The 22,362-nt window shown below is 53.5% G+C and overlaps 2 protein-coding genes across 6 annotated transcripts in view; both read left to right on the top strand.

Annotated features, from left to right (window-relative positions):
• Positions 1 to 16,578, top strand: part of STX2 (syntaxin 2) — a 35,524-nt gene extending 18,946 nt beyond the window's left edge. For 2 of the 5 annotated variants that reach the window (XM_040444117.1, XM_040444121.1), the window contains exons 4-11: positions 2,190 to 2,264; positions 3,827 to 3,900; positions 4,393 to 4,501; positions 6,774 to 6,847; positions 6,950 to 7,087; positions 9,170 to 9,280; positions 11,019 to 11,144; positions 14,366 to 16,578. In XM_040444117.1, the coding sequence (XP_040300051.1) occupies positions 2,190 to 2,264; positions 3,827 to 3,900; positions 4,393 to 4,501; positions 6,774 to 6,847; positions 6,950 to 7,087; positions 9,170 to 9,280; positions 11,019 to 11,099 (662 nt within the window). In that variant the 3' untranslated portion in view covers positions 11,100 to 11,144; positions 14,366 to 16,578. The other 3 variants (XM_040444122.1, XM_040444119.1, XM_040444120.1) reach the window with 3 other exon arrangements.
• Positions 16,579 to 16,622: 44 nt separating this feature from the next.
• Positions 16,623 to 22,362, top strand: part of LOC121010128 (elastin-like) — a 42,423-nt gene continuing 36,683 nt past the window's right edge. The window contains exons 1-3 of the mRNA XM_040443476.1: positions 16,623 to 16,698; positions 18,039 to 18,544; positions 18,829 to 18,981. Coding sequence (XP_040299410.1) covers positions 16,623 to 16,698; positions 18,039 to 18,544; positions 18,829 to 18,981 — 735 coding nt within the window. The remainder of the gene's footprint in view (positions 16,699 to 18,038; positions 18,545 to 18,828; positions 18,982 to 22,362) is intronic.

Here is a 22,362-nt window from a genome sequence, read left to right as displayed (position 1 = left end):
TTGTTTGTTTGTTTTTTGTTTTTTGTTTTTGTGTTTTTTAAAGTCACCTGTCGAATTGTAGCTTTTAAGATACTTGGGTTTTGGTCTTTGCTTTAGCAATTTTGTGCTGACGTTTCTGGATGTGGTTTTCTTTCTGTTTGCCTGCTTTCCCCAAGGCCTCTTGGATCTTTCAGCCCACGCCTCTGGCCACTTCAGCCACTTTCTCTCCGTGAACCGTCTCTGCCCGATTTCCTGTCCTTTCTCTTTGGGAGACTTGAAATCTGTGTAGTTAAACCTTTTCACTGTACTCGCAGCATCTCCTGCCCTCTGCTCTCTATTTCCCAGAGACACCGTCTCCTCGTTTTACTTGGAAGTTGTGTTTCTGAGTCATCTGCGGACCTCTCTTTGCCCGTTGAGTTATTTCTGGGTGAGAGAAGTTTTGGTCCCGCAACGTCACCTGGTTCCTTTGTGCACCGTCCGGTTTTCTGACAAAGTTCTTAATTTTGTGTTTTACCCCTTCGAGGATAATGATGTCAAAAGTCTGTGTCTGATGATCCACTAACAGGCGCCCTGTGGGTCTGTGCACCTAGTCTGCTGTTGTTTGTTCGCCTGGTTATTTTTGGTGGAGTCCTGGGCTTTGTACGTAAAAGCTAGTAGCAGTAATTTCAATCCTAGGAGAGTATTTTCTTCTTATTTTTTAAAGTTCATTTACTGGGGCACCTGGGTGGCTCAGTTAGATGTCTGACTTGGGCTCGGGTCATGATCTTGCAGTTCATCGGTTCCAGTCCCGTGTTGGGCTCTGTGCTGACGGCTCGGAGCCTGGAGACTGCTTTGGATTCTGTGTCTCCTTCTCTCTCTTCCCCTCCCCTGCTGGTGCTCTGTCTCTCTCTCTCTCTCTCTTTCAAAATTAAACATTAAAAAAATTACCTCCCTTCATCTTTAGAAACAAAACAAAAACAAGTCTATTTACTTATTGCGAGAGAGACAGGGACAAAGCAAGTGGGGGAGGGGCAAAGAGAGAGGGAGAGACAGAATCCCAAGCAGGCTCCATGCTGTCAGCACAGAGCCCAAGGCGGGGCTCGAACCCACAAGGAAGCCGTGAGATCATGACCTGAGCTGAAACCAAGATCGGACACTCAACCGACTGAGCCACCCAGGCGCCTCAGTATTTTCTTTTTTAAAAGATGATTTGTAAACGTTGCTGACAGATGGCAGGGGTTGGGGGAGCAGCTGGCTCCCTGCCTGGGTGTCCTTCTCCTGGGTCTTCTTCCCTGCCCGTGTAGCTTTATGGTGTCTTTAAGCAGATTAAACGCATGTTTTGTCCAGCTTTCCAGACAGTTCCCAGCAGGAGTGTTGAGAGCACCACGTCATTTCTCAGTGGTCTGAAATGGCACCTTTGCCAAGAACAGCCTCGCGGCCCACTGCTGTGGCTGGCAATGCCCCTTTCTCGTCTCTCACTTATGCCTGGGCCCCCGCCTGCCTGTGAGCAGGGAGCCTGGGGTCTCCCCCTCCTGGAACAGCCCAGGGGCTTTCTTATCCAGCGAGGGGAGTGCTCCCGGGGAGTGCCAGCGGGGCTCTGCCTGCAATGACCCACCCCCGCTCCGTGCGCGCCCCCCCCCCCCCCCCCCCCAGCTCATAGCTGTGCCCTGTCCTCAGCGGGGCCACACCCCTGCATACATCCGGCCCGTGTGCGTTTGCCTGTAGACTTGGGCCCTCGCTCTGCCAGCCCGGACACAGTGTGGCCACCAGCACTCCTCTGAGGGGCTCGCCTTGCTTGGGTAGAGGAGAGCACAAGAGAAATCAGACGCACGGGATTTGGTTAATTTGGTTAATTTGGTTAATTTCTGCTTTTCTTTCTTAGGTCTAGGTGTTAGCGACGGATCCAGTGACCTATTCCACCAAATCAATGGCTGCAAACCAGCCAAGTATAGGTGCACATAACAGTCACCTGGGGGCTTGTCAGGTCCCATTGCTGGTGGCAGAATGGCACCCAGAGGTCTGGGGCGGGGCCCAGGAATGCGCATTTCTACCAAGCTCCCCCTGCCACTGAGGTCCCTTGGTCTTGGTGAACCACTGGCAAGATCGATACTTTTTCTTAAGAAATAAAAACACTTGAGTATTTGCCAAGGATGTTGTTCCATTTGTAAGTTTATTGGGCATTATTGCTGTTGGATATTATAGCTCAGATACTTTTTTTTTTTTTTTTTAAGAAACAAAGGAAGACCTTGAGGATCTGAACAAAGAAATCAAGAAAACTGCCAGTAAAATCCGAGCCAAGTTGAAGTGTGAGTTTAAGGCTTTGGCTGCGTTTGATCCTTCATGGCGGCACGTGGCTCGTCTTTATTTCCTTTATCACTTTCTGTTCTTCCACATTTCTAAACGTCCACACGATGGGCACTTTAAATTATTTGTGTGTATTTGGAACAGCAAGTCTGTAAATTATTCATGAGTCGAGAATTCTTTAACTGCCGGCTGGGAGGACTGAGGACCAGGGGCTCAAGCTAATGGTTGTTAATTGGCATATTGAGGACCGAAGCACGAATATTCAACAAGGTCAAGCATTTGCTGATAAAGGGTTGACCTCTTAAAGAGGCGTGTCTGTAGGACCTTGTGGCCAAAGAAGGCAAACAGTCCTTCCCACGAATCATGAATCACGAATCACGGGTTCTTCTTCAATCCTTTACGTTTAGGTTCTGTTGAACACTAAGTGCGAGGGGTTTAGCCTCTGTGGAGCTGGAGGTTCAGCTCTAACAGGTGGTTTTTGGGAGGGGCCTGTTGGAAAGACACATTGTATTTAATTGTTACAAAAGAGCGTTCACATCCAGGAAATCTCTGCAGATGGGAAAGAACTGTTTTGGGGACATTTCAGACAGGTGGGAGCTGGGGGGGGGGGTGACCGCCAGCTGCCACCGTTCACACCCTTCATCTGTGCGCCATGCAGGGGCTCAGGGGCTCCCACCTGCCAGGTGGCTCAAAGCCCGTCCAGACGGTGGTTTCATCAGTGTGGATTCCAGGGTACTCGAAAACAGAAGGATTTTGGCCCAAAAGCACAACCACAGTGCCGTGATTATATCTAGGTCAGATCATTGTGGTTATTGGTCACGAAATACCCCATGGGAATGCACGTGTCCCCAGTGATCTTTGAATTTCTTTTCACAGTGTGTTTGAATTGGGTTCCCAATAAGGACCCTACCCTGTGATTGGTGACGTGTCGCTTCAAGTTTTTAAATTTTTTTTTTTACATTTATTCATTTTTGAGAGACAGAGAGAGAGACAGAGACAAGCAAGGGAGGGACAGAGAGAGAGAGGGAGACACAGAATCCGAAGCAGGCTCCAGGCTCTGAGCTGTCAGCACACAGCCCGACATGGGACCCAAACCCACGAGCCACGGGATCATGACCTGAGTTAAAGTCGGACGCTCAACCGACTGAGCCACCCAGGCGCCCCAAGTTTTTAAAACTCAAATTCTCTTTGCATCTTCCCCTGGAAGTTTTCTTTTGGTTGGAGAAACCAGGGCATTCGTGCATCAGAATTTGCTACGCTTCAGGGCTTTAAAGCCGATGTCACCCAGGTTCCTCTCTCTTTCCTGTCGGTTGATAGTTGACTTCTTGACTTCTCCAAACCCCATGAGAGTCGGGCGTTTTGTTTTGTCTTTTGTTTTTCTTTGAAATGTTAAGATCTAACACCTGGTTTTGTTTTGTGAGATTATCAACAATGGATGATTGTTGCCAAGATGCATACATTTATGAGGAATCGAAAAGATAAGAAAGAAAAGTAGTTTGAGGTTTGGCTTGAGAAACAGCCATTGTTTAGTTTAAAAGGTGACTCTTTTCCTGTTCGTTTCCAGCTATCGAGCAGAGTTTTGATCAGGATGAGAGTGGGGACCGCACCTCAGTGGATCTCCGGATACGACGAACTCAGGTTTGGTCGTCGGCCTAGTGACCACAGGCCTCTTGTCTCCCTTTCAGATTCAGAATAGGTTGTCTTTACGTCACATGAATCCGTACAGCATCTCTGTGTAAAAGGTCGTGGTATCTTCGGGTGACCTCCTTATTATGAAGAAAAGATGCCACGCTGCGGGCCCGCGTTGTCCGAATTCCCCGAGCCCTGCGGGCTTGGGGGGTGAGGGGTCTGTGGTGCCCACACCAGGGTCCAGGCTGCTCGCTTCGGCCTGACTGTGTGGGTGCCAGGCCACGTCCGCTCAGCGGGAGGTGTCCCGTCTGTGAGCCGGGGGCTGTTGGGAGAGTCAAGCCGGGTGACGCGCGTGACGTCCCGGGATGGACTCCGTCTAGAGCTGGCTGCCACCCGTTCGGGTCCAGTTGAAGGGCAGGTGTGACCGTTGTGGTTTCGGTGCCTCACTTGCTACAGAAGAAGCGAACGTTGTGTATTAATTTCGTGTTTCCGTGTTAATAGCATTCAGTACTGTCTCGGAAGTTCGTCGAGGTCATGACGGAGTACAACGAGGCCCAGACTCTGTTTCGGGAGCGGAGCAAAGGACGCATACAGCGCCAGCTGGAGATCAGTGAGTGAACGAAAATGCTCTTTTGATACAAAGGGCCCTTTTCTTAAGGTCTGACGTGAAAGTTCTGTGGCTCCAAAACAGTAGTTCATCTCTGTTTTTGCCAATATTGCAAAGCCTGAAGCTTTTCCAGAGCTTCCTGTTCATTGAGTCACCGAAACGTTTTCTTTACGTCCCTCAGAAAATCCTTGGTGAGTGGACTTTAAATTACTTTCTGGTGTTAAAAATGTTTGTTTATTTTATTTTTGAGAGAGAGCGTGCGTGCACATGCGAGCAAGGGAGAGGGAGGGGCTGGAGAGGGAGGGAGAGGATCCCAAGCAGACTCCGCGCTGTGAGCACAGAGCCCGACGCGGGGCTCGAACTCACGAACCGTGCGATCATGACTTGAGCCGTAATCGAGAGTCGGACGCTTAAAAACGGAGCCCCCCCGGGCGGCCTCGCACTGCGTTCTAACTGGCATTGCTCCTAGGGTATTAATCAGATTTGGGAAACGTCCAGCCATCAGTTGCTCAGGTGTCTCTCCATTGCCCCCAGCCCCCCTGCCCCACCTTGGGAGACGGTTCTCCGTGGGCCTCACACTGACTGCCCTTTGCTCCAGACGGTCTTTCAAGGACGTCTGTGCGGCCGTCCCCCTTGGATGATGGAGCTTGGCTGCTGCCGGGCAGAAGGCAGTTTGCTGACCGCAGGAAGGTCAGTCCGGTGTGCTCGCTGTCCGCTCCCTGTTGGAGAAGACCGGGGCTCCTCGGCCGCGACACGGCCTCACGACCGGTGCAGTGTCCCCCGGGGTCGGGGAGCCCAGAACAGCTGTGAACGTGAACCTCATTAAATGGCATCTCCACAGCCTTCTTGGGATCCAGTTAACGTGCCACGTGCGCGATTTCCAGAGTGGGCAGGTCCGTGGTTGTCACGTCCACACAGTCCAGTTTGGAACATCTTCGTTCCCTGGAAGGAACTGCCCCTGTCATCAGTCCTCCCCGTGCCTCTTCCCCGGAGCCCTCGAGCGCCACCAGCCTCCACAAATCTGCCCATTCCGTACGCTTCGTGTAAACGGAATCATACAATATACGGGCTTTTGGGACTGGCCTCCCTCACCTAACGTAGATTTTTCAGGGTTCGGCCATACTGACGCGGCTGGCATGTCCCCTCTTTCCCGGATGACTTGTGTTGTGCTGTGTGCGTGGACCCCGTGTGTCTGTGGCTCAGGCGGTGGCCGTGTGAATAATGCTGCCGTGAACACTGTAGTCATGACGTTTCCTCATTTAACTTTTTTTATGTGTGACACAAATTGTAAAACGTAACGATTGTCAACTGAGTTTTTCCAAAAACCTGTGACTGTATTTCATAGAGAATACAAATACGTTCAACTCAAGGAAACATACATAACAACCAAAACATAGCAAGTATTAAAGCGTCTGATTCTAATGTTCAGTCTTTATTTACGATCTTCTAATAAATGCTGATAACATACGTTGGTGTTCTCTTTCCATAAGCCAGAATTAGACTTTTACGAAAGCCAGCGTGCCAAAAAATTACGTGTCAACGCCCTTTTTAGAGTTCTCATTCCTACTAAAATTAGATTTTTGTATTCATTCCAATTATAAGGTTTTTTATGAGAGTTTTCCAGTTTTTCCTGCTTGTTAGTCTTATGTTAATTTCTCTCATCATTGACACTCACCCAAAAAAGCATATTTGAAAGGTTAGAACAACGTTGCTTGGAAATGTTAATTGGGGCACTTGGGTGGCTCAGTCGGTTAAGCGTCCCCACTCTTCATTTTGGCTCAGGTCATGATCTCACAGTTTGTGGGATCAAGCCCCACGTCCAACTCTATGCTAGCAGCTTGGAGCCTGCTTGGGATTTTCTCTCTCTCTCTCTCTCTCTCTCTCTCTCTCTCTCTCTTTCTGTCTCTCTCTCTCTCTCTCTGTCTCTGCCCCTTCCCCCTCAAATAAATAAACTTAAAAAAAGGTTAACTCAGGTTTAGTTGCTAACTTCTGGTTGAAAAAGTCATTTTGAATTTTTTTTTAATGTTTATCTTTGAGAGAGAGAGACAGAGCGTGAGCAGGGGAGGGGCAGAGAGAGAGGGAGACGCAGAATCGGAAGCAGGCTCCAGGCTCCCAGCTGCCAGCACAGAGCCCGACGCGGGGCTCGAACTCACCAGCCGTGAGGTCGTGACCTGAGCCGAAGTCGAGTGCCTAACCGACTGAGCCACCCGGGCGCCCCCGAACGGTCACTGTAAGTGTCGGCTCGTTCTGAGTGGGGCCTGTGTTCACCTCACAGCTGGAAGAACCACGACCGACGAGGAGCTGGAAGAAATGCTGGAAAGCGGGAGCCCTTCGGTCTTCACCGCGGACGTGAGTGCCTGGGGGGCTGCGGCCGCATTCCCGTGCCTGTGCTTTCTCTTCCGAGCCGCCCTGGGTTCATCGGTATCTCTCTCTTGCCTTTGTTTCCCCAAGATTATATCAGATTCACAGATCACTAGACAAGCTCTCAATGAAATTGAGTCTCGTCACAAGGACATCATGAAGCTAGAGACCAGCATCCGGGAGCTACACGAGATGTTCACGGACATGGCCATGTTCGTTGAGACCCAGGTAACGCACACGTTCTCCCTTGTCTGGGACGGACGCCTGGTGTTGGTGAAGTGTCGGGTCCAGGTACCCGAGAAAGCCATCGTTCCGGATCCGCTCTCCACATTTGGAAAGTGAGTGCAGTATTCTCGTGAGGCAGATGCTGGAAACATCTGTCTGAGGCCGTGGCTCGCTCACTCGCATTATGTGTGTCCACACGACAGCCTACCTACCAGGTGGCCACGGGCGGCAGACTTTCGTCAGAGAGATTTTCAGTGAGACGTGCAGGTATCGTGCTGGAGTTTTGAGTGAAGAGGGAGCCATACAATCTTACGTGTGTTTATACACATCTGTATAGATCCGGTCGTGTGTAACACACGCACGCATGTGTACGTGCATGAACTCGGCTCCATAGGACAGTGTGCACAGAAGGAAAGAAATGTACCAACTCGGACAATAACAGTGCACCTGTGGGGATTTTAGGTTTCTTCTCTAAAACACGTGTACTTTCACGTTTTTACAAGGAACGTGTATTAGAACAATAATTGGCAGAGAGGTTTTAAAAGTCTTGAGAGGAGTAGGCCCCGAGGGGCCTAGTCCATGCCACAGATAGAAGCCTCACTCTCTGCGTGGTGTTCTTTGTCCTGTGCGCAGGCCGGGAGGGCGGGCCACCCCGGGGCTGTGAAGGTTCCCCCGCGAGACAATGGCAGCAGTGTAGGCAGTTCTTAACAAACCTGAAATCTGGTGTAAACCACGAGCCGACGTGTTCCCCTTAGGTGTGTGGGTACATTTGTTCTGGCTCCCGTGAGTCTCCATCAGGCCTTCCGTGGCAGTCGCACTAGCGAGTGAGGCCTGCACGCGGCCGCTTGCGGATTCAGGGGTCAGGTTCAGCTGACGCCTGTGCCCTGGGAGCGTCCACGTCGGACCTCTCAGCTAGATCTGTCCTCACTCGCCGGCAGGCTGGTTTCGGGTGCGCTCTGGCAGGAGCGGCCCGGGAGAAGCTTGAGCCCTGGCCGGCTTGTTTTCCGGGTTGTACGAGGACGACAGGAAACCCATCCGCGTGCGGGACTCGCTCTCCACGTGGGTCACCGACCTTTCGAAGACCACTGTTTTGGAAGACGTTTATCATCAAGTACGTGAAAACCTCAGATACCGTGCGATTGCTGGGGGAAACGAGCAACCACGGGCAGGCCCCCCCCTTTCTGGTCGGGGGGGAGCCCTCGCCGAGGCCACACAAGCAGTGTGTCGTTTCTGCCAGCCGCTTCTCCGGAAGTGTTCCGAGGGGAGCGGCTAGGCCGTAAGGGCACCGCGTTGCTTTTGTAATCGTGGAAGATTTTAGCGTGCTGCAGGCGTTAATTATTATGGCTCCACACCAAGTATGTCGCGTGAAGCTCCAGTAGAAAAATGGCCATGTTCTCAGCTTTGTCTCGTTGTTTGCTTTTAGAAGTCGGTTAGGGATGCGTTATATTGACTCGCCTAATTCAGACTCTGTGTGTAGTCAAAACGCTAGTAAGCTTGAGCTGGTGAGCACGTGACTTAATTATGCGTCGTTCTCCTAACGCTGCGCCGTCCGTCACTGCTGCAGATTGTGTCTGCTGTGGACAGAGAGCCAGGTACGGTCTCCCCTCCCCGCCACCTCCCTGCGCCCGCCTCGCGCCACGGTTCCCTTCACTTGGCGAACTTAGTGTCAAACAGACCGATGTTTTAAAGAAATCACCACAAGGTCCTATGCGCTAGAAAGGACGTCATTGTCCCTTGTGTGTGTGTGGTAACAGTAAGAGATTGGTCTCGCCTCGAGTTAGCTGCCTCTCCTTGGCTGCGCCCGCCGTCACAAGGAGCGCGCGTGGAAAAGCATGTCTCAATGTGCTCCGTTGTGGCCCATCCCTCTCATCCCTGTTCACGCTTTTTAGAGCGTAAGTTACATTTTGATCATCACGTCGGCACATTTGTAATGTTCTCGTGTTCTCGTAAACGTGAAAAACATTCGGTGTCCGCCATGTGCACGTTGCGTTCACGTGAAGATGTCGTTGGTGCCGTGGCGGCCTTGGGGGTACGCGCTCAAGTCGTGGGAGAATGTCCTCTAAGCTTGAAACTTTTTGTTTCTAGGGCGAAATGATCAACAACATAGAAAAAAACGTTATGAACGCCACAGACTATGTAGAACACGCTAAAGAAGAAACGAAAAAGGCGATTAAATATCACAGCAAAGCTAGAAGGGTGAGTTTGGTTTTTAAGACTTCAAGTGCATTTTTCTCTTCATTTCTCTTTATTGATGCAGCCCGACTTAATAGCTATTCCAAGAAATAAATGCTTGCTTAAATTCTTATTTCATTTTACAACTGAAGCGCTCCTTTTGCTAAGAGGTTTTAGAGTTTGTTTCGGTGAACGTGCCGTGACTGTGTTCTGAGCAACGAAACCCACAGCCTGGCCGCCTCCCATTCCCGACTCCCCTGTGTCGTGGGCCATCAGCTGGCGGGTAACGCGGAGCTAACGGGACTGGAGGTTCTCAAAGCCGTCGGGTGCGCATTTTGTTCAGCGAACACTCGATTCTTTCCTTGGGTTGCTGGCTACGCGTCTGGTCCGGAGGCAGAGAGTTCCCGAGACCGGGCCTAAGGCATCTGTAGCGGCCCCGCTCAGCTCTGGGAGTCGGAGTGTGTGAATCCTGAGTGTGCTGTGCGTGGGCAGAGCTCTTGTGAGGACACAACAGAGAGATGAAGTTAAGTCCTGACTCCAGGACAAGACAACCCTCCCCGTAGTTCATGGGTTTCCTCCACCCCCTGCCCCCCCAAGTGCAGAAGGTGGACACAAAGCCCCCCGCCGTGCTGCCCCATCCTGCGGGCCGGCCGTGCGGGCTCACCTGCCTTCCTGGGAGCCTGCTTGCCCGCTGCCCGTCGCCCACAAAGGCCCTACCAAGAGGCGGTTCCGGGGTGCCGGGGAGAGAGGAAGGGCGACAGTTTGTGCGAGGAGTCAGCATGCGGGCTGAATGCGGACGCGGGACAGGAGGCACGCGTGGGTCGGCTCAGCCGGCCAAGCCCGGGCCCTGCTTCTCCTGGGGCACCTCTGCACGTGGTCATTCTCTCTGAGACGGGAGGCAGGGCTGCCGACGTCACCGTGTTCCCGCTTTTCCAAACGCTCCCAGAGGACGTGAGGTGATGAGGTGCACGCGGGAAGTTCTCAGCCTCCTTCCGAGCGCGGGGGACTCGGTGACAGAGTCGTTGGCAGAGGGCGGTTCTCTTCGCTTCTCCGTGACCCAACCAGCGGGCCGGCCAGCGAGAACTTGAGTGAAGAGATGACCGCTGTGAACAGACGGTGCCGTGACCCGTCTCCACCCTGACTGCTGGCGAGGCCTCACCGTCTTTGGCGAGTGTCAGCTGCTCAGAAACGAACTTACCCCCTCTGTCCGTGAACACCTGACCTGTGAACCCACACTGCCCGTTTGAACTTGTCACCCTGCTCTCAGACGCCCCGTGGCCGCGGCCGCTCACACGGTGACCATCCCCTTCCCTGGGCCAGCGATCTATCTTCTGGGGCCTGGCGGGAGCCGTGGAGGAGTCCACCACCACCCCAAGCAAACGGGACCAAGGAGGGCGGGGGCTGATCACGTGGGCCGCTGCCTTCTTAGCTTCCTTCCTGAGCTGGGCCTGTGGCTGTGCGTTGGGAGGTGAGAGAACAGCACGCGTGCGTCTCAGCCCCTCGGAACTTACCTGCACGCCATGACCCTGCGGCTCGCCCACTGCTGGTCCTAAGGCTTCTAGAACCGTCTGCAAACAGTCTGACCTTATTCAAGGAAAAACCACCCTTTTTAAGCACTAAAAGCTGCTGAATAATTAATTAGCTGTCCTGTAACTTGCATGTTAAGAGATTCCCGTGGATCGTTTTATTTTCACTGAGTGAGGTCTTCTAATGTGGCGATATGAAATTACCATGATGTAATCAGCTTGCTTTTCTTTGACAGAAAAAGTGGATAATTGTGGCCGTGTCAGTGGCTGTGGTTGCCGTAATTGCTCTAATTATTGGCTTATCGGTTGGCAAATGATGGTGTGGACGACGTCAGTGTGTGTGCCCCCCTGCCAGCGAGGCAGTAAGTAACTAATCAACTAATGTACTTATTAACTTTGCCAATTAGCTAACAGTGATGCTTGCCCAGTCCTCATTGACCTGAAAGTAATACCAGCCGCCAGTGGAGCAGAGCCCGGTCCCGCCGCTGCACGCACGGAGGGCGAACGGGCGGGTGGGGGGCATCTTTACACGGGGCCTTCTCCTCCTGCGGCCCGATGCAGCTTCCGGGGCGCTCGCACCGCCTGGCGTGGCAGGCGCGCCTCCGGCCCGCTGGTCACCCTGCATGTAGCGGCCACAGTGTGGTGGTGCCTTCTCCGTTGGCCGGCACGTCGCGGGTTAACGCACCTTTGACGTTTTCGCTTTTGCAACCGTTGCTTTGTGAGACCTCCCCACTTGTGGTGTGACTGGCTTGGAGGGAAGGGAACTGGAGTTTTCTGGAAAAGCCCGGGGGTGAAAATCCTCCCATCTCCCTGGGTTCCACGAGCCGGCGTCCCATCCGTTTTCCGGTACCTCCTGAGTGTCGTGCGAGCCTGTGCTGTCAGCCTGCCGGTCAGTTTACAACGTTCTGGGGAGAGAAGGTCTCCGTCGTTGACGAAAGCGACTTTATTTTGTTCACTGTGTGACTGTCCCCTTTCTCCAGACTCCGGTACATTTGTGTTTTCCTCTGGTTTTCTCCTCATACGGGAGCGCCCTCCTCGCGTGACCGAGGAACGCTGTCCCATGCGTGTCCCTTGAGAAGGGTGTCTTGCCGTGGTCATTCGACTGTCGTTTTGCAGTGCCAGGTGCCAGGACGGTGACAGGCAGTCCTTGAGGAATTCGTTGTCTCCTTTCGAAAGCGACTGCGGCACCAGGCCGGCCCTTTATTTTTGCAAAGGGAGATAGCACGGGAGACAGGGACCCCACGTGCGGCCAGGTCCCGCCACTGCTTTTCGGCCTGGGACAGCCCGTTTGTGTGGCTTTCCTGGTGCTGGGAAAAATGATGTGTATGATTTTCTTTGTCAGGGTAATAGCACTTAAGAGCTATTTTTATATAATTTTAAAAATACGTGGTTTCTTAATTTTTCCTAGTGGTCATAACATGTTGGTTACACTAAAGATTAAAATTCGTTCTTAGGTTGGACCCAGCGATGTTGTTAGGTAATGCTGTTAAATGGACACAGGTTTTAAAGTTTATTTATTTATCTCGAGAGAGACAGAGCAAGAGCCCGGGAGGTGCAGAGAGAGAGGCCGGGAGAGAGAGAATCTCAAGCAGGCTTCATGCTGTCAGCACAGAGCCTGACGCAGGGCTCACGTCTGCAAAACTGTGGGATCATGACCTGAGCCGAAATCAAGAGTCAGTCGTTCAGCCGAGTGAGTCCCCCCGGGCACCCCTTTTCAGGGTGACCCCTCAGGGAGCAGTGGGCTTTTGGGCCCTGGGGCCGGATGGCTGGTTTTTACCCTAGTGTCTTTTTTTATAGATTTTTTTTTTTTTAATTTTTTTTTTCAACGTTTATTTATTTTGGGGACAGAGAGAGACAGAACATGAACGGGGGAGGGGCAGAGAGAGAGGGAGACACAGAATCGGAAACAGGCTCCAGGCTCTGAGCCATCAGCCCAGAGCCCGACGCGGGGCTCGAACTCATGGACCGCGAGATCGTGACCTGGCTGAAGTCGGACGCTTAACCGACTGCGCCACCCAGGCGCCCCTACCCTAGTGTCTTTAAATACGAACGCAAAACAATCCTCGGTAAGACGCGCCAAAGCTTACACCAACAGTTATTTCTTTTATACACGAGTGGTTGCTGTCCGTGATTACACGTTAGAAAATGTAATTTATTCTTCAGCAGGTGGTGCAGGGGGGCCTCCCGGTGGGCCAGGCCCTGCGCCGGAGGCACTTGGTGGGTAACCGAATGCCCACCGCCCTGCGGCGTGGGCGGGGGCGCTCCGTTCCCGCCCGAGGAGGCAGGCAGGGCCCGCACCCTGCTGCGTTTGTGTGTACGAGGTGGAGGTGGTGGCCCCGTGACCTGCACTCGGACAGGACTGCGCCCCAGGGCGCCCCGCCCGCTGAGGAGAGGGGCACGCGTGTGGGTGCAGCTGGCAGCAGGGTGCTGGACAGAATTGTTGTTAAAGCTGGAGATCTGGGTGCAGGAGCTCAGTCGGTGTGGGCTTCAGGGGAGCGGCACCGGGGGCCGGTGGGGAGGACGTGCACCCGCGAGGGGGGCCCAGACGCCCTCAGGGCCAGCACCCCGGGCCCCGGAAGTCAGAACTCGCGTCCAGGGTGGCATTTCCCCGGGGGACCCGGGTGCGGTGAGCAGGCTCCGGAGCTGAGGGGTGGCCGCTGCTGGGAAGCCCGAGGAAGAGGCTGTCTCAGATCAAGGTGCCGAGCACGGTCCGTGGGAGCGCGTGGCGGGCGGCATGCGGCCGGGCCGCGGTCCTCACGCCGGGCGCGTGTGCGGGTCTAACGGAGAGGGGGTGTCCCGACGGCAGCTCCCCGGTCCCTGGGTAACCGAGCGGAAGTTTCCCGAGGGGCCTGCCACGCAGACCGTCAGAGCGCGCGGTGGCTGATGGAGGTGCTGGTGCGCCAGCTTGGAGCCGTGCGCTCAGGCAGGGTCGCCCAGACGGCCCGCCTGTCATCTCTGTGCCTGCCTTCCCTTCTCCCGCGGACGGTCCCCCGGAGGAGACTGGCTCTCAAGCCGAAGGTAGCGTAGCTTCTAGGTGTGCAGGACACGTGTTCGTGACAGAGGAACCACAGAAGTGCCGTGCCGCCCGCTTTGGGCCACAGGCGCAGCGGAGGGCTGAGTGAGCTTGCTGCCTTCGTGCGTCCGCGCATCGGGCCTCAGCGCAAAGACGCGTGTAAGCGACACCGTCTTCGGCAAACGGGAAGTAGATTCGTTTAAAGTTCTAAAAAGACGTGCGGCGCGTCCGAGGAATAGCGGCTCGTAATGTTCGTGTGATCGGTAGAAAGTGTCCGCTGAGGACCCCACGTGGTGCCAGGTAGACGCTGCCTTCCCCCCAGGGGCCCACAGTTGTTGTCCAGCAACACCTGCTGTGATTTATTAAGTTCCATTAACTCGGTATGTGCACCCGGTGCTTTGCCTCTGGAACTTGGCTTCCCCGCCCCTCCCTGTCCTGTGACCTGGGGCCTGGGCATTTTAAACTCAAATTCCAGGAGAATTCTGTGAAGAAATGACATTAGCGATTTCTTTCCTTTGATACCTGGCAAATTATGTGAATTAATTAATGTTTTTTTTCTTTATCTTGCAGAAAATGATGTGCATTATCATTTGTGTAATTGTTTTGCTTGTGATCCTTGGAGTTGTCCTAGCAACAACCTTGTCGTAGCGACCGTATCCCGAGAGCCACTGTCCTTGGAGTCAGACCACAGGCGCAGCGAGCGGTGAGCCCGCGCCCTCCCGTCCCGTGACTGAGCCCCAGACACCGTGACGTGTGGTGCTGGGCGCCAGTCTCGTTGCTGAGGGCCAGGGGGAGGCGCCACAGGATGCACCGTCTAGTGAAAGTCCGTGAGCGGGATGGGTGTGACGAGCTAACCCAGACGTCCTTGGACTCTGAAGAGCACATCACCGAAAACTAACAATGTGAAACTTGTTTCAGTGGCCTTAAAATAAGGAATGATTGAAAAATTTTTTTTTTTTTTTTTTGTATTTCAGTGTTAAAAGTACATGTGAAGTTTAATTAGGAATATTTTATGTCATGAAGCTATGAGATCCAGGTCTGAGCCTTCCTCCCTCCCCGCCCCCCAGCTAACACGCTAACTAAGAGTCGTTTTTGTACTCCGTTTCATTCGTGTTTTGTTCGTAACAAAAATTTGTATCGTCACAGAACTGTTTTGTAAGATATCGATAATTTTAAATGTTTATAAATTGTTTAATATATTAACATCTTAATTTACTCCGTTTTTATATATCGAATATTGCCTTTTGAAGTAAATAGGAAGCGTCATGATATGACTAGAGCCTTCTTTGCACAGTTGTTTACCAAGTTTGCCGTTGGCATAGCACACATCGGCGGCAAAGCCCCCGAAAAGCCTTTCAAGTGCCTTCTGTTAATGCTGATTCACAAGGTTAAAATGCACCTGACGGCCTCCGGGAAAGTCCATTATTGCACTGGGCCCACTCCTACCTGTTCCGCTGCCCGAGATAATAAATTAGTTACTGCCCGTGAGAGACCACCGCCTCTTCTTTGTTCGTTAGAAATAAGGTTTGTGTGTCCCTGTCTACGTCAATAAGGTCTGAACTTAAGACGGTGAGAAGACCGAGATTGAGTACTTTCTAAACTCCAGGAACTTACTCCCAGACATTAATTCCTCTAAATGTAAACTGCTGTACAGATTACTTATAAATGCTCTTGGTAAGTGCTTACTGTTCTGCTGAGCTGCAAAAGTAGATTCCCAAAGTTCACAGGAATCCGTGATAATTAAACATCTGTATCGCGCGGTGATGTTTCTCAGTATAATACGGTTTATTTTTTGACGTGTATCACGCGTGGGCTCTTACTAGGGAGCGGACCTCTGTGAGACGGCAGCTGGTCAGGACTGTGGGTGAACGTGTCAAGGATGTTCAAAATGTCGCCAAGCTCTCATTACTTGAGTATGCGATCGACCGTGTAAGCACGTGCCTGCGTCCTGACATTGGCTTGGAAACTGATAGAGCCACGCTTGCTTCCACACGGTGAGCGTGAATGAGTCGAGCAGTCTGGAAACTGTGCTCTTTATGTGATACGATTAGGACTTCCACTCGTTCCTGATTTATGCACGCAATGGCTTAGCTTAGACTCGGATCGGAATGGACGCACTTCATTTGTGTGCTGATCACCGCTGAGTGCTCAGAGTCAGGAGAGGAGCGCTCTGGCTGCAACGCGTGTTTTTAAAAAGTCTTTACATGGCCCGTCAACGGGGTCCGCTCGCTATGTGTGCACAAGTCGGAGACGCGCCTTGAGGGACATTTAAATATTTCGCGATCATGCCTGCATTAGCACAACTCTTGTGCGCTCGTTTGTGTCATCGCGTCCGCGTGCAGAGCAGCGCTCTGTGCTGGCGGCGGCCTGTGTGCGGCTGGGCACGTTCTCCAGCTCTGGCTCGTTAACCTCGCCTCCGGCAACGGTTCCGACTGTCCTTGTTCAGGTCATTCTTCCGAGATTTACCAAACTCGTGCTTCTGTAGTTGGAGTCCAGGAAAAGCCTTTTGATTTCTGTTTAGGAGAACATCGAAGTCAGTCATCGGGTAGCGCTGCTGTACGCATGGACCCCAAGCACCCGTTTGAGATCAGATTACAAAAGCTATACTTACGGGTTCCCTTGTTACTTTTATCATTCCTTCAAATATTTTATGTTTACATAAAGAAAAAAACTGCCAGAGAACCAAAACCAAACTGACTTTCTGTCTCGTCATTTCTGGAAAGATTTTGGGGGGAGATATTTTATTGCATATCCATTAATAAATTGTTCTACTAAGAAAATCACTCTTACCTGTGGCCGTTATTGTGTATAATAATGTGACTTAACGATGTTGGGCGTCTTCGTTGCGATTACAAGGCTCGGTGCCTGGTGTCTTATGCAGGAGCCCATCCGGGTCCTTGCTGGTGATGGCAAACGCTGATTCGGGGAACTTGGGTTACATTTCAGAGTCAGTGGCTTTGGTGGTTATGTCCACCAGATAGAATCTCCTTGAGTAATGGGGGAGGGGGGTCCTCCCGCCCCCGTGCTCTGAGCTGTTTATCCTTTGTATCTCTTCATCCCCTTTCAGAATTTTTCTTCAGTGGGATTTCCTTAATCCGTAACTCTTAAATTCTAACCATGTTGGAAAGTGATGTCAAAAACCACAGTTCCAAAAAGGGAAGAAAACTCAGTCCTGGAGAGAGAGCAGGTCACAGAACTAGGTTCCCCTACGTTACCTCCCTCTTCTGAGGCCCCTTCCACAGTGAGTGTCCTTCCAAACTGCAATCTCGATGTACACATTCAGTAACGTAGCCCCTCCGTTTATACTTTTTATATATAGTTTAGGTGACAAAGCAAAATGTGTTAGTTTGAGCCCTCGGGAGCTCCCCAGACAGGCAGGGGGAGCAGGGAGAGGCGACGAAGCAGGCAGAGCGCCCCAGAGGTGCAGGTGGTAGGTTCGACACGCGGGGGCGCTCCTATCCAGGCTTTGTCTTGGACAGACGGAGCAGATTTTGGCCCGGCAGCCAGCATCCTGGGGTTCACGGAGACGCCTCAGCCCAGGGTGGGGGGTGGGGCACTGCAGTGTCCACAAGGTCTCAGTGCCACATGCCCCTCTCAGGGCCTCGGCCTGGAGATGAGCTCCCAACCAAGGGAACGGAGAGCAGAGGGGGCCTGAGGTCAGCTGGGGTCACGTCCTCTCCCCTGACCTCTCCCAACAGATTCTATTAACTCCGGCACATCTACAGTCACACCCTCTCACGACCTTAAAACAGGATACACCTGGGGTGCAATTCACACCAGCAGGGTGGCACAGCCGGTGATCACGGCGGTCAGGTGCCAGCCATGCTGCAGGCTGGTGCATAGGGGACCGAAGGCCGGTGCAGGGGGCCGGGGCGCCCCAGGCCGGTGCGGGGGGGGGGGGGGAAAGGGGCGCAGGCCGGGGCGGGGGTGGGGGAGGGGGTGCCGCAGGCCGGTGCAAGGGGAGGCCCCAGCTGGTGCAGGGGGGGCCCCGCAGTCCTCTGACGCCTCCCGCAGCGGTTCGCAGGGCACGTGGAGCAGGTGAGTTGAGTGGAGGCACAGCGCCCGGCACCTGGCCAGCCCCGCTGCTCCCGTGTGTTCGCGCCGGCCGGTGGGCACGGGGCGGGGCGCGGAGGGCACGGCAGGCTCAGGCCTGGACTCCCCCACGGGGGACGTTCCAGGAAAGGCCGCCTGGAGCGCTCTAGAGGCCTGACCCGGGCGTGACCTCGGTCCCGGGACACGGGAGGGGGCGGGGCGCCGGGAACCTCCCAGGCCGCCCACCGCGGGGCCGGCTCGGGCGGGGGCGGGGACGGAGCCTGCGGCCGGAGTCACAGACACGCAGACACACGCGCGCCCGCAGGCCCGCCTCCGCCTGCCGCTCGCTCCCCGCTGGGCGCCTGGGGCTCCCGACCCCGGTGGCAGGCAGGTGGCCTCGGGGGCGGGGCTGGGGGCCGGACCCCGAGTTCGCGGTGCGGTTGGAGGGTGGCGGTCCGCGCCGCCCGCCATGCAGGCGCTGGGGGGTTTGCCGTCTCGGGGCTCGGAGCCCCCAGCAGGGCCTGCCCGCAGGCGTGGGGGTGGCTTTGGTGGGGCGGCGACCCAGCCGGGCAGCTCCAGCCCGCACCGCACCCCAGTCCCGTGCCTGCGCGGGGCAGCTGGGGCCCAGACCCGGAGCCGACGCCCGCGGCTCGCCCGCAGGCCTGGGGCTCCTCGGGCTGCAGCCGGAGCGGACCGCCTGCCTCGGAGCTTTTACAGGTGTCCTTCCCCCCCCCCCTCAGCCCCCACCCCGCACCCCTGCGAGCTCCCGGGTTACAGCTGTGTAGCTGTGATTTGCAGTGAACGTACAGGCTCGTATAACCCCGCACCCTGCGGGAGCAGGACGTTTCCAACGCACACGCGCCCTAAGAAGCATGCAGAAACGCTCTCCCTGTCTTTTCTGGACACTTCGTGTCCACGCGGTCAGTCCAGCCTCCCACTGCCCAGGTGCCCCCATTCTGTGCCATGAATCCCTAGTTTGTTCCTTTTTGTTGTTTTTTTAGCGTAAACCAGGCTTCATTCATCCGCTGGCCACTTCACGGACATTCGAGCGGATCCCAGGTGTAAGCCAAGATGGTCAGTGCGGCCACGGCGTCGCCCGGACACGACTGTGGACCCTCGGCGTCATTCCTCTTGGGGACATTCCTGCGTCACACGTAAGTGTCCCTTTAAGAAACTGCGAAGCTGTTGTCCACACGCGGTACTGTAGCAGGTTTCTCGAAGAGTCGCGGCACTGAGGCTTTTCTTTCCAGGAAGCGACTTTACTCCTGTCGGCACCGCCCAGTTGGGTTCGTACCCAAGGAACTGAGCCCCGATGCCACGCTGTGTAGCTTCTTATATATTGTGTATTTCTTTGCCTCCCGTATATGGTAACGCACCAACACGCAGTCTGATTAAGCAGTCTCATGTTTCAAGGTCGTGAAAGATGTTGTCACCTTTGTGCATAACCAGGTTGCCTTGAGGTTCCTTTTTTTGTTTCCTCAGGGAGGGGACCCTACCATATTCCCCCTTTTGATTCTCAGACCCCTCTATTTGGGGTCAAAGAGCATCGTCTTGGTTTAGAGGTTTATATAGGCTGTCCCCCCACATGCCTAGTGTAGTTCACCTGGAGCCTGCCCTTTGACGGCTGCACTGACACTGTCCCAGGCCTCTCGTAGATGAGAGAAGTTACACAAAGGGTGGGGATCTGGGGTCCCCCACCAGTTGAGTTACAAAATCTTTGGCCTAGGCATGTTAAGTGTTTAACAGACGACGATGACCTTTTTCCGCATTGGGCAGGACAGTTTTTCCCAATACTTGAGCTTTTGAGAGGCCAAACCCCGGGTGTGGGACTGGGGTATTTTGTTTTACTATGAGGTTTGTGGGGATCAATGGCCGTCTTTTCCCCACGTTGGTACCCACGAAGTATCCTAGCTGAGTGCTAACGAAAACCTCCCCCTCCCCCATTTCTAGCCGGCCAGGGCAGCCTCGGCCAATCCTGTGGCCAAGGGTAGGGCAGCAATCACAATAATACCGAGAAGGCGTGACAGTGCCTCACAGCAAGGAAACATGGAGAAAATAAGGACAGTCTTTTGTTTCATGGGACCGTGGGTTCCTCGGGCTTCTGCCGTGTCAGCTTCCGGAGTGACTGGGGCAGGGCTGCGGTCTCCCAGAGCCTCTGGAGTGGCAGAACCTTCCGTGTGGTCGGCTTGCACGGCGTGGATGGATCAGGAAGGCACTCCCAGTTTCGCGAGGCCGGCTTCACTCTGCCGTCGCGAACGCAGGGACCCGCTTCGGCTACTTCCCTGCGCAGGGGTGGACAAAATGACAGTGAACGGGCCCCTCCAGAGGGGTTGTAGGGGTCGGACATTTTCCTCCTTCACCCACACAGCATCTCCTGGTTAAAGGGGTGAGCGTCTGTGGTCAGACTCACAGGTAATCGCTCCCTGACCCAGTGGTGTAAGGTGGTTAGGGTAGAGGCAAGGGCCCGCGGATCTGTTGTCTTACGGTGAAGATGGTCTGTCTCATTCAGAACCCGCCCCCCCATGCCCTTGATAATGGGGGGAGGGGGCCTAAAGGATTTCATAAGGGGAGAACCCCGCCTGCTCCGTCGGCCTCCCACCTGCGGCTGCAGTCTGCCTCCCTGAAGGTCCCTGATCTCTCCCTGCCTAATGTTCACCCTTACCTTGTTTATTCCTCCCCTGGAGCAGGGTCTGTGTCTGCTGTTAGGGAACAGGGACAATGATCGCTCTGGCTTCTTCAAGCTGATAAGGGACAGTGTTGGGGGACAGCAGTTAGAGTCAACCCACGGGTCGGTCGAGTGACCCACAGCATGGTTCCACAGGAAGGCTGGCGGGCAGGAGGCGGCATAAACATCAGCAGACGCACACAGAAAAACGCAAAGATTCTACTGAGCAACGACATGGCATCGTAAGATCACGTCTACAGTGTTCAAACCTGTCAGACAATCTAGGAGAGACCCTGACTTTGTCAACAACACATGTCAGGGGATCTCTCATAACCCACGTGACAGTGGCTCTGTTTCCAAGAGTTTGGCCCTAACGTAATTTAAAAACAAAAATTTTTTTGAAGCATTTAATGCTTGTGAGGTGTTATTTAGAGTTTTGCTGAGTGCAGGCAGACAGTCTGCTTCATTTTGAGGTGTGAAACTTTTCCAAGGGCCAGGAGTTCTACTGGAGAAAGAGTCAAAGTAGCCACGCGCCATTATTAATCTGTAAATGTTTAGGTAAGCCAAGCCTGGGTATTATTCTAGACAGCAGAACTTTTATTACTTTTTGAGCCTTTTCTGTCTTGTAGAGGAAGGCCTCTACCCAACTAGTAAAAGAGTCCATACCAACTGGTGTTGGGATTCCTTTGACCTTGGCATATGAATGAAACCTAATTGTTAGTTTTTCCTGGATAGCCTCCAGGTCCTTGATTGCCCAGGAGAGCAAGTTTGTGGTTGGACGTTTCTAAGACCTACTTCACGGGCTGATACTTCTTGCACAACTGTCCCCGACGAATTTTTTTTCCAGTAAACATTCTTTGGGCCATTTGCTAAGTTTTGTCCCTAAATGAAAGGCCTGAGGCTGCGTTTTCATCATCTTTTAGCTCTGTGAGCTTGGTGACAGCAATTGCCCTGCTCTGTGTGTAACCATTCCAAGGGCTGGAGACTGTGTCTAGGAGCGAGGCCCCAGTTTATGTTTTGTGGGGCAGAGTAGGTGGGATTGAGTCTCCTTTATTTTAAAAAAAAAATTTTTTTTTCAACGTTTTTTTTTTTTTTTTTTTTTTTGTGACAGAGAGAGACAGAGCATGAACGGGGGAGGGGCAGAGAGAGAGGGAGACACAGAATCGGAAACAGGCTCCAGGCTCTGAGTGGTCAGCACAGAGCCTGACACGGGGCTCGAACTCACGGACCGCGAGATCGTGACCTGGCTGAAGTCGGACGCTCAACCGACTGCGCCACTCAGGCGCCTCGAGTCTCCGTTAACAATCGACATAGCACACTGTTTTCCTGAACCCCGCTATCTACAGCCTATAGCATCTAGTAATTTCCAAAAACTCACATAATTGTGATTTAGCCCTGGATTTAGTCGCACCCTAGTCTCTAATTAAGTTATACTGTCCCTTTCTAGCAAGGGAGTAAGGTTCTCTGGCATCATCAGGAAAGAAGGAGAAAAAAGGGGTTCCCATAGACATTCCAGGGGCTGAGAGAAAGCTTTAGTTACAGGTTTTCCGGAGACTGATCGTCATGCCACGTTCGGGTAGTGGCCCGGAGTGGAAGGGAGGACAGAAAAGGTGGCTCCGGTCTCAAGAAGGAAATCAACTAATTTTCCTTCAATATTTGAAGTTATCCGAGGCTCTGGGTTTCTGATGGACCATTGGTTTAGGGGAGCCGCCGTGAAAAGCCCCAGGCCTGGGGGAGTCCCTCCCAGGGACTCGAGATAAGTTCTCTCATTTAGAGGTCCCCGAGGGCATTCAGGTCTCCAGTGACCGTCTCCATTTAAGGGGCACGGCTTGTGGGGATTTCATTTTGGTTCTCAGTCCACTGCTCTGAA

This window comes from Herpailurus yagouaroundi, unplaced genomic scaffold (genome assembly GCF_014898765.1).
Source record: "Herpailurus yagouaroundi ecotype Mexico unplaced genomic scaffold, PumYag 191, whole genome shotgun sequence".
Lineage (NCBI taxonomy): Eukaryota > Metazoa > Chordata > Mammalia > Carnivora > Felidae > Herpailurus > Herpailurus yagouaroundi.
The sequence above is the reverse complement of the archived record's forward strand: the minus strand, read 5'-3'. Positions and strand labels throughout refer to the sequence as shown.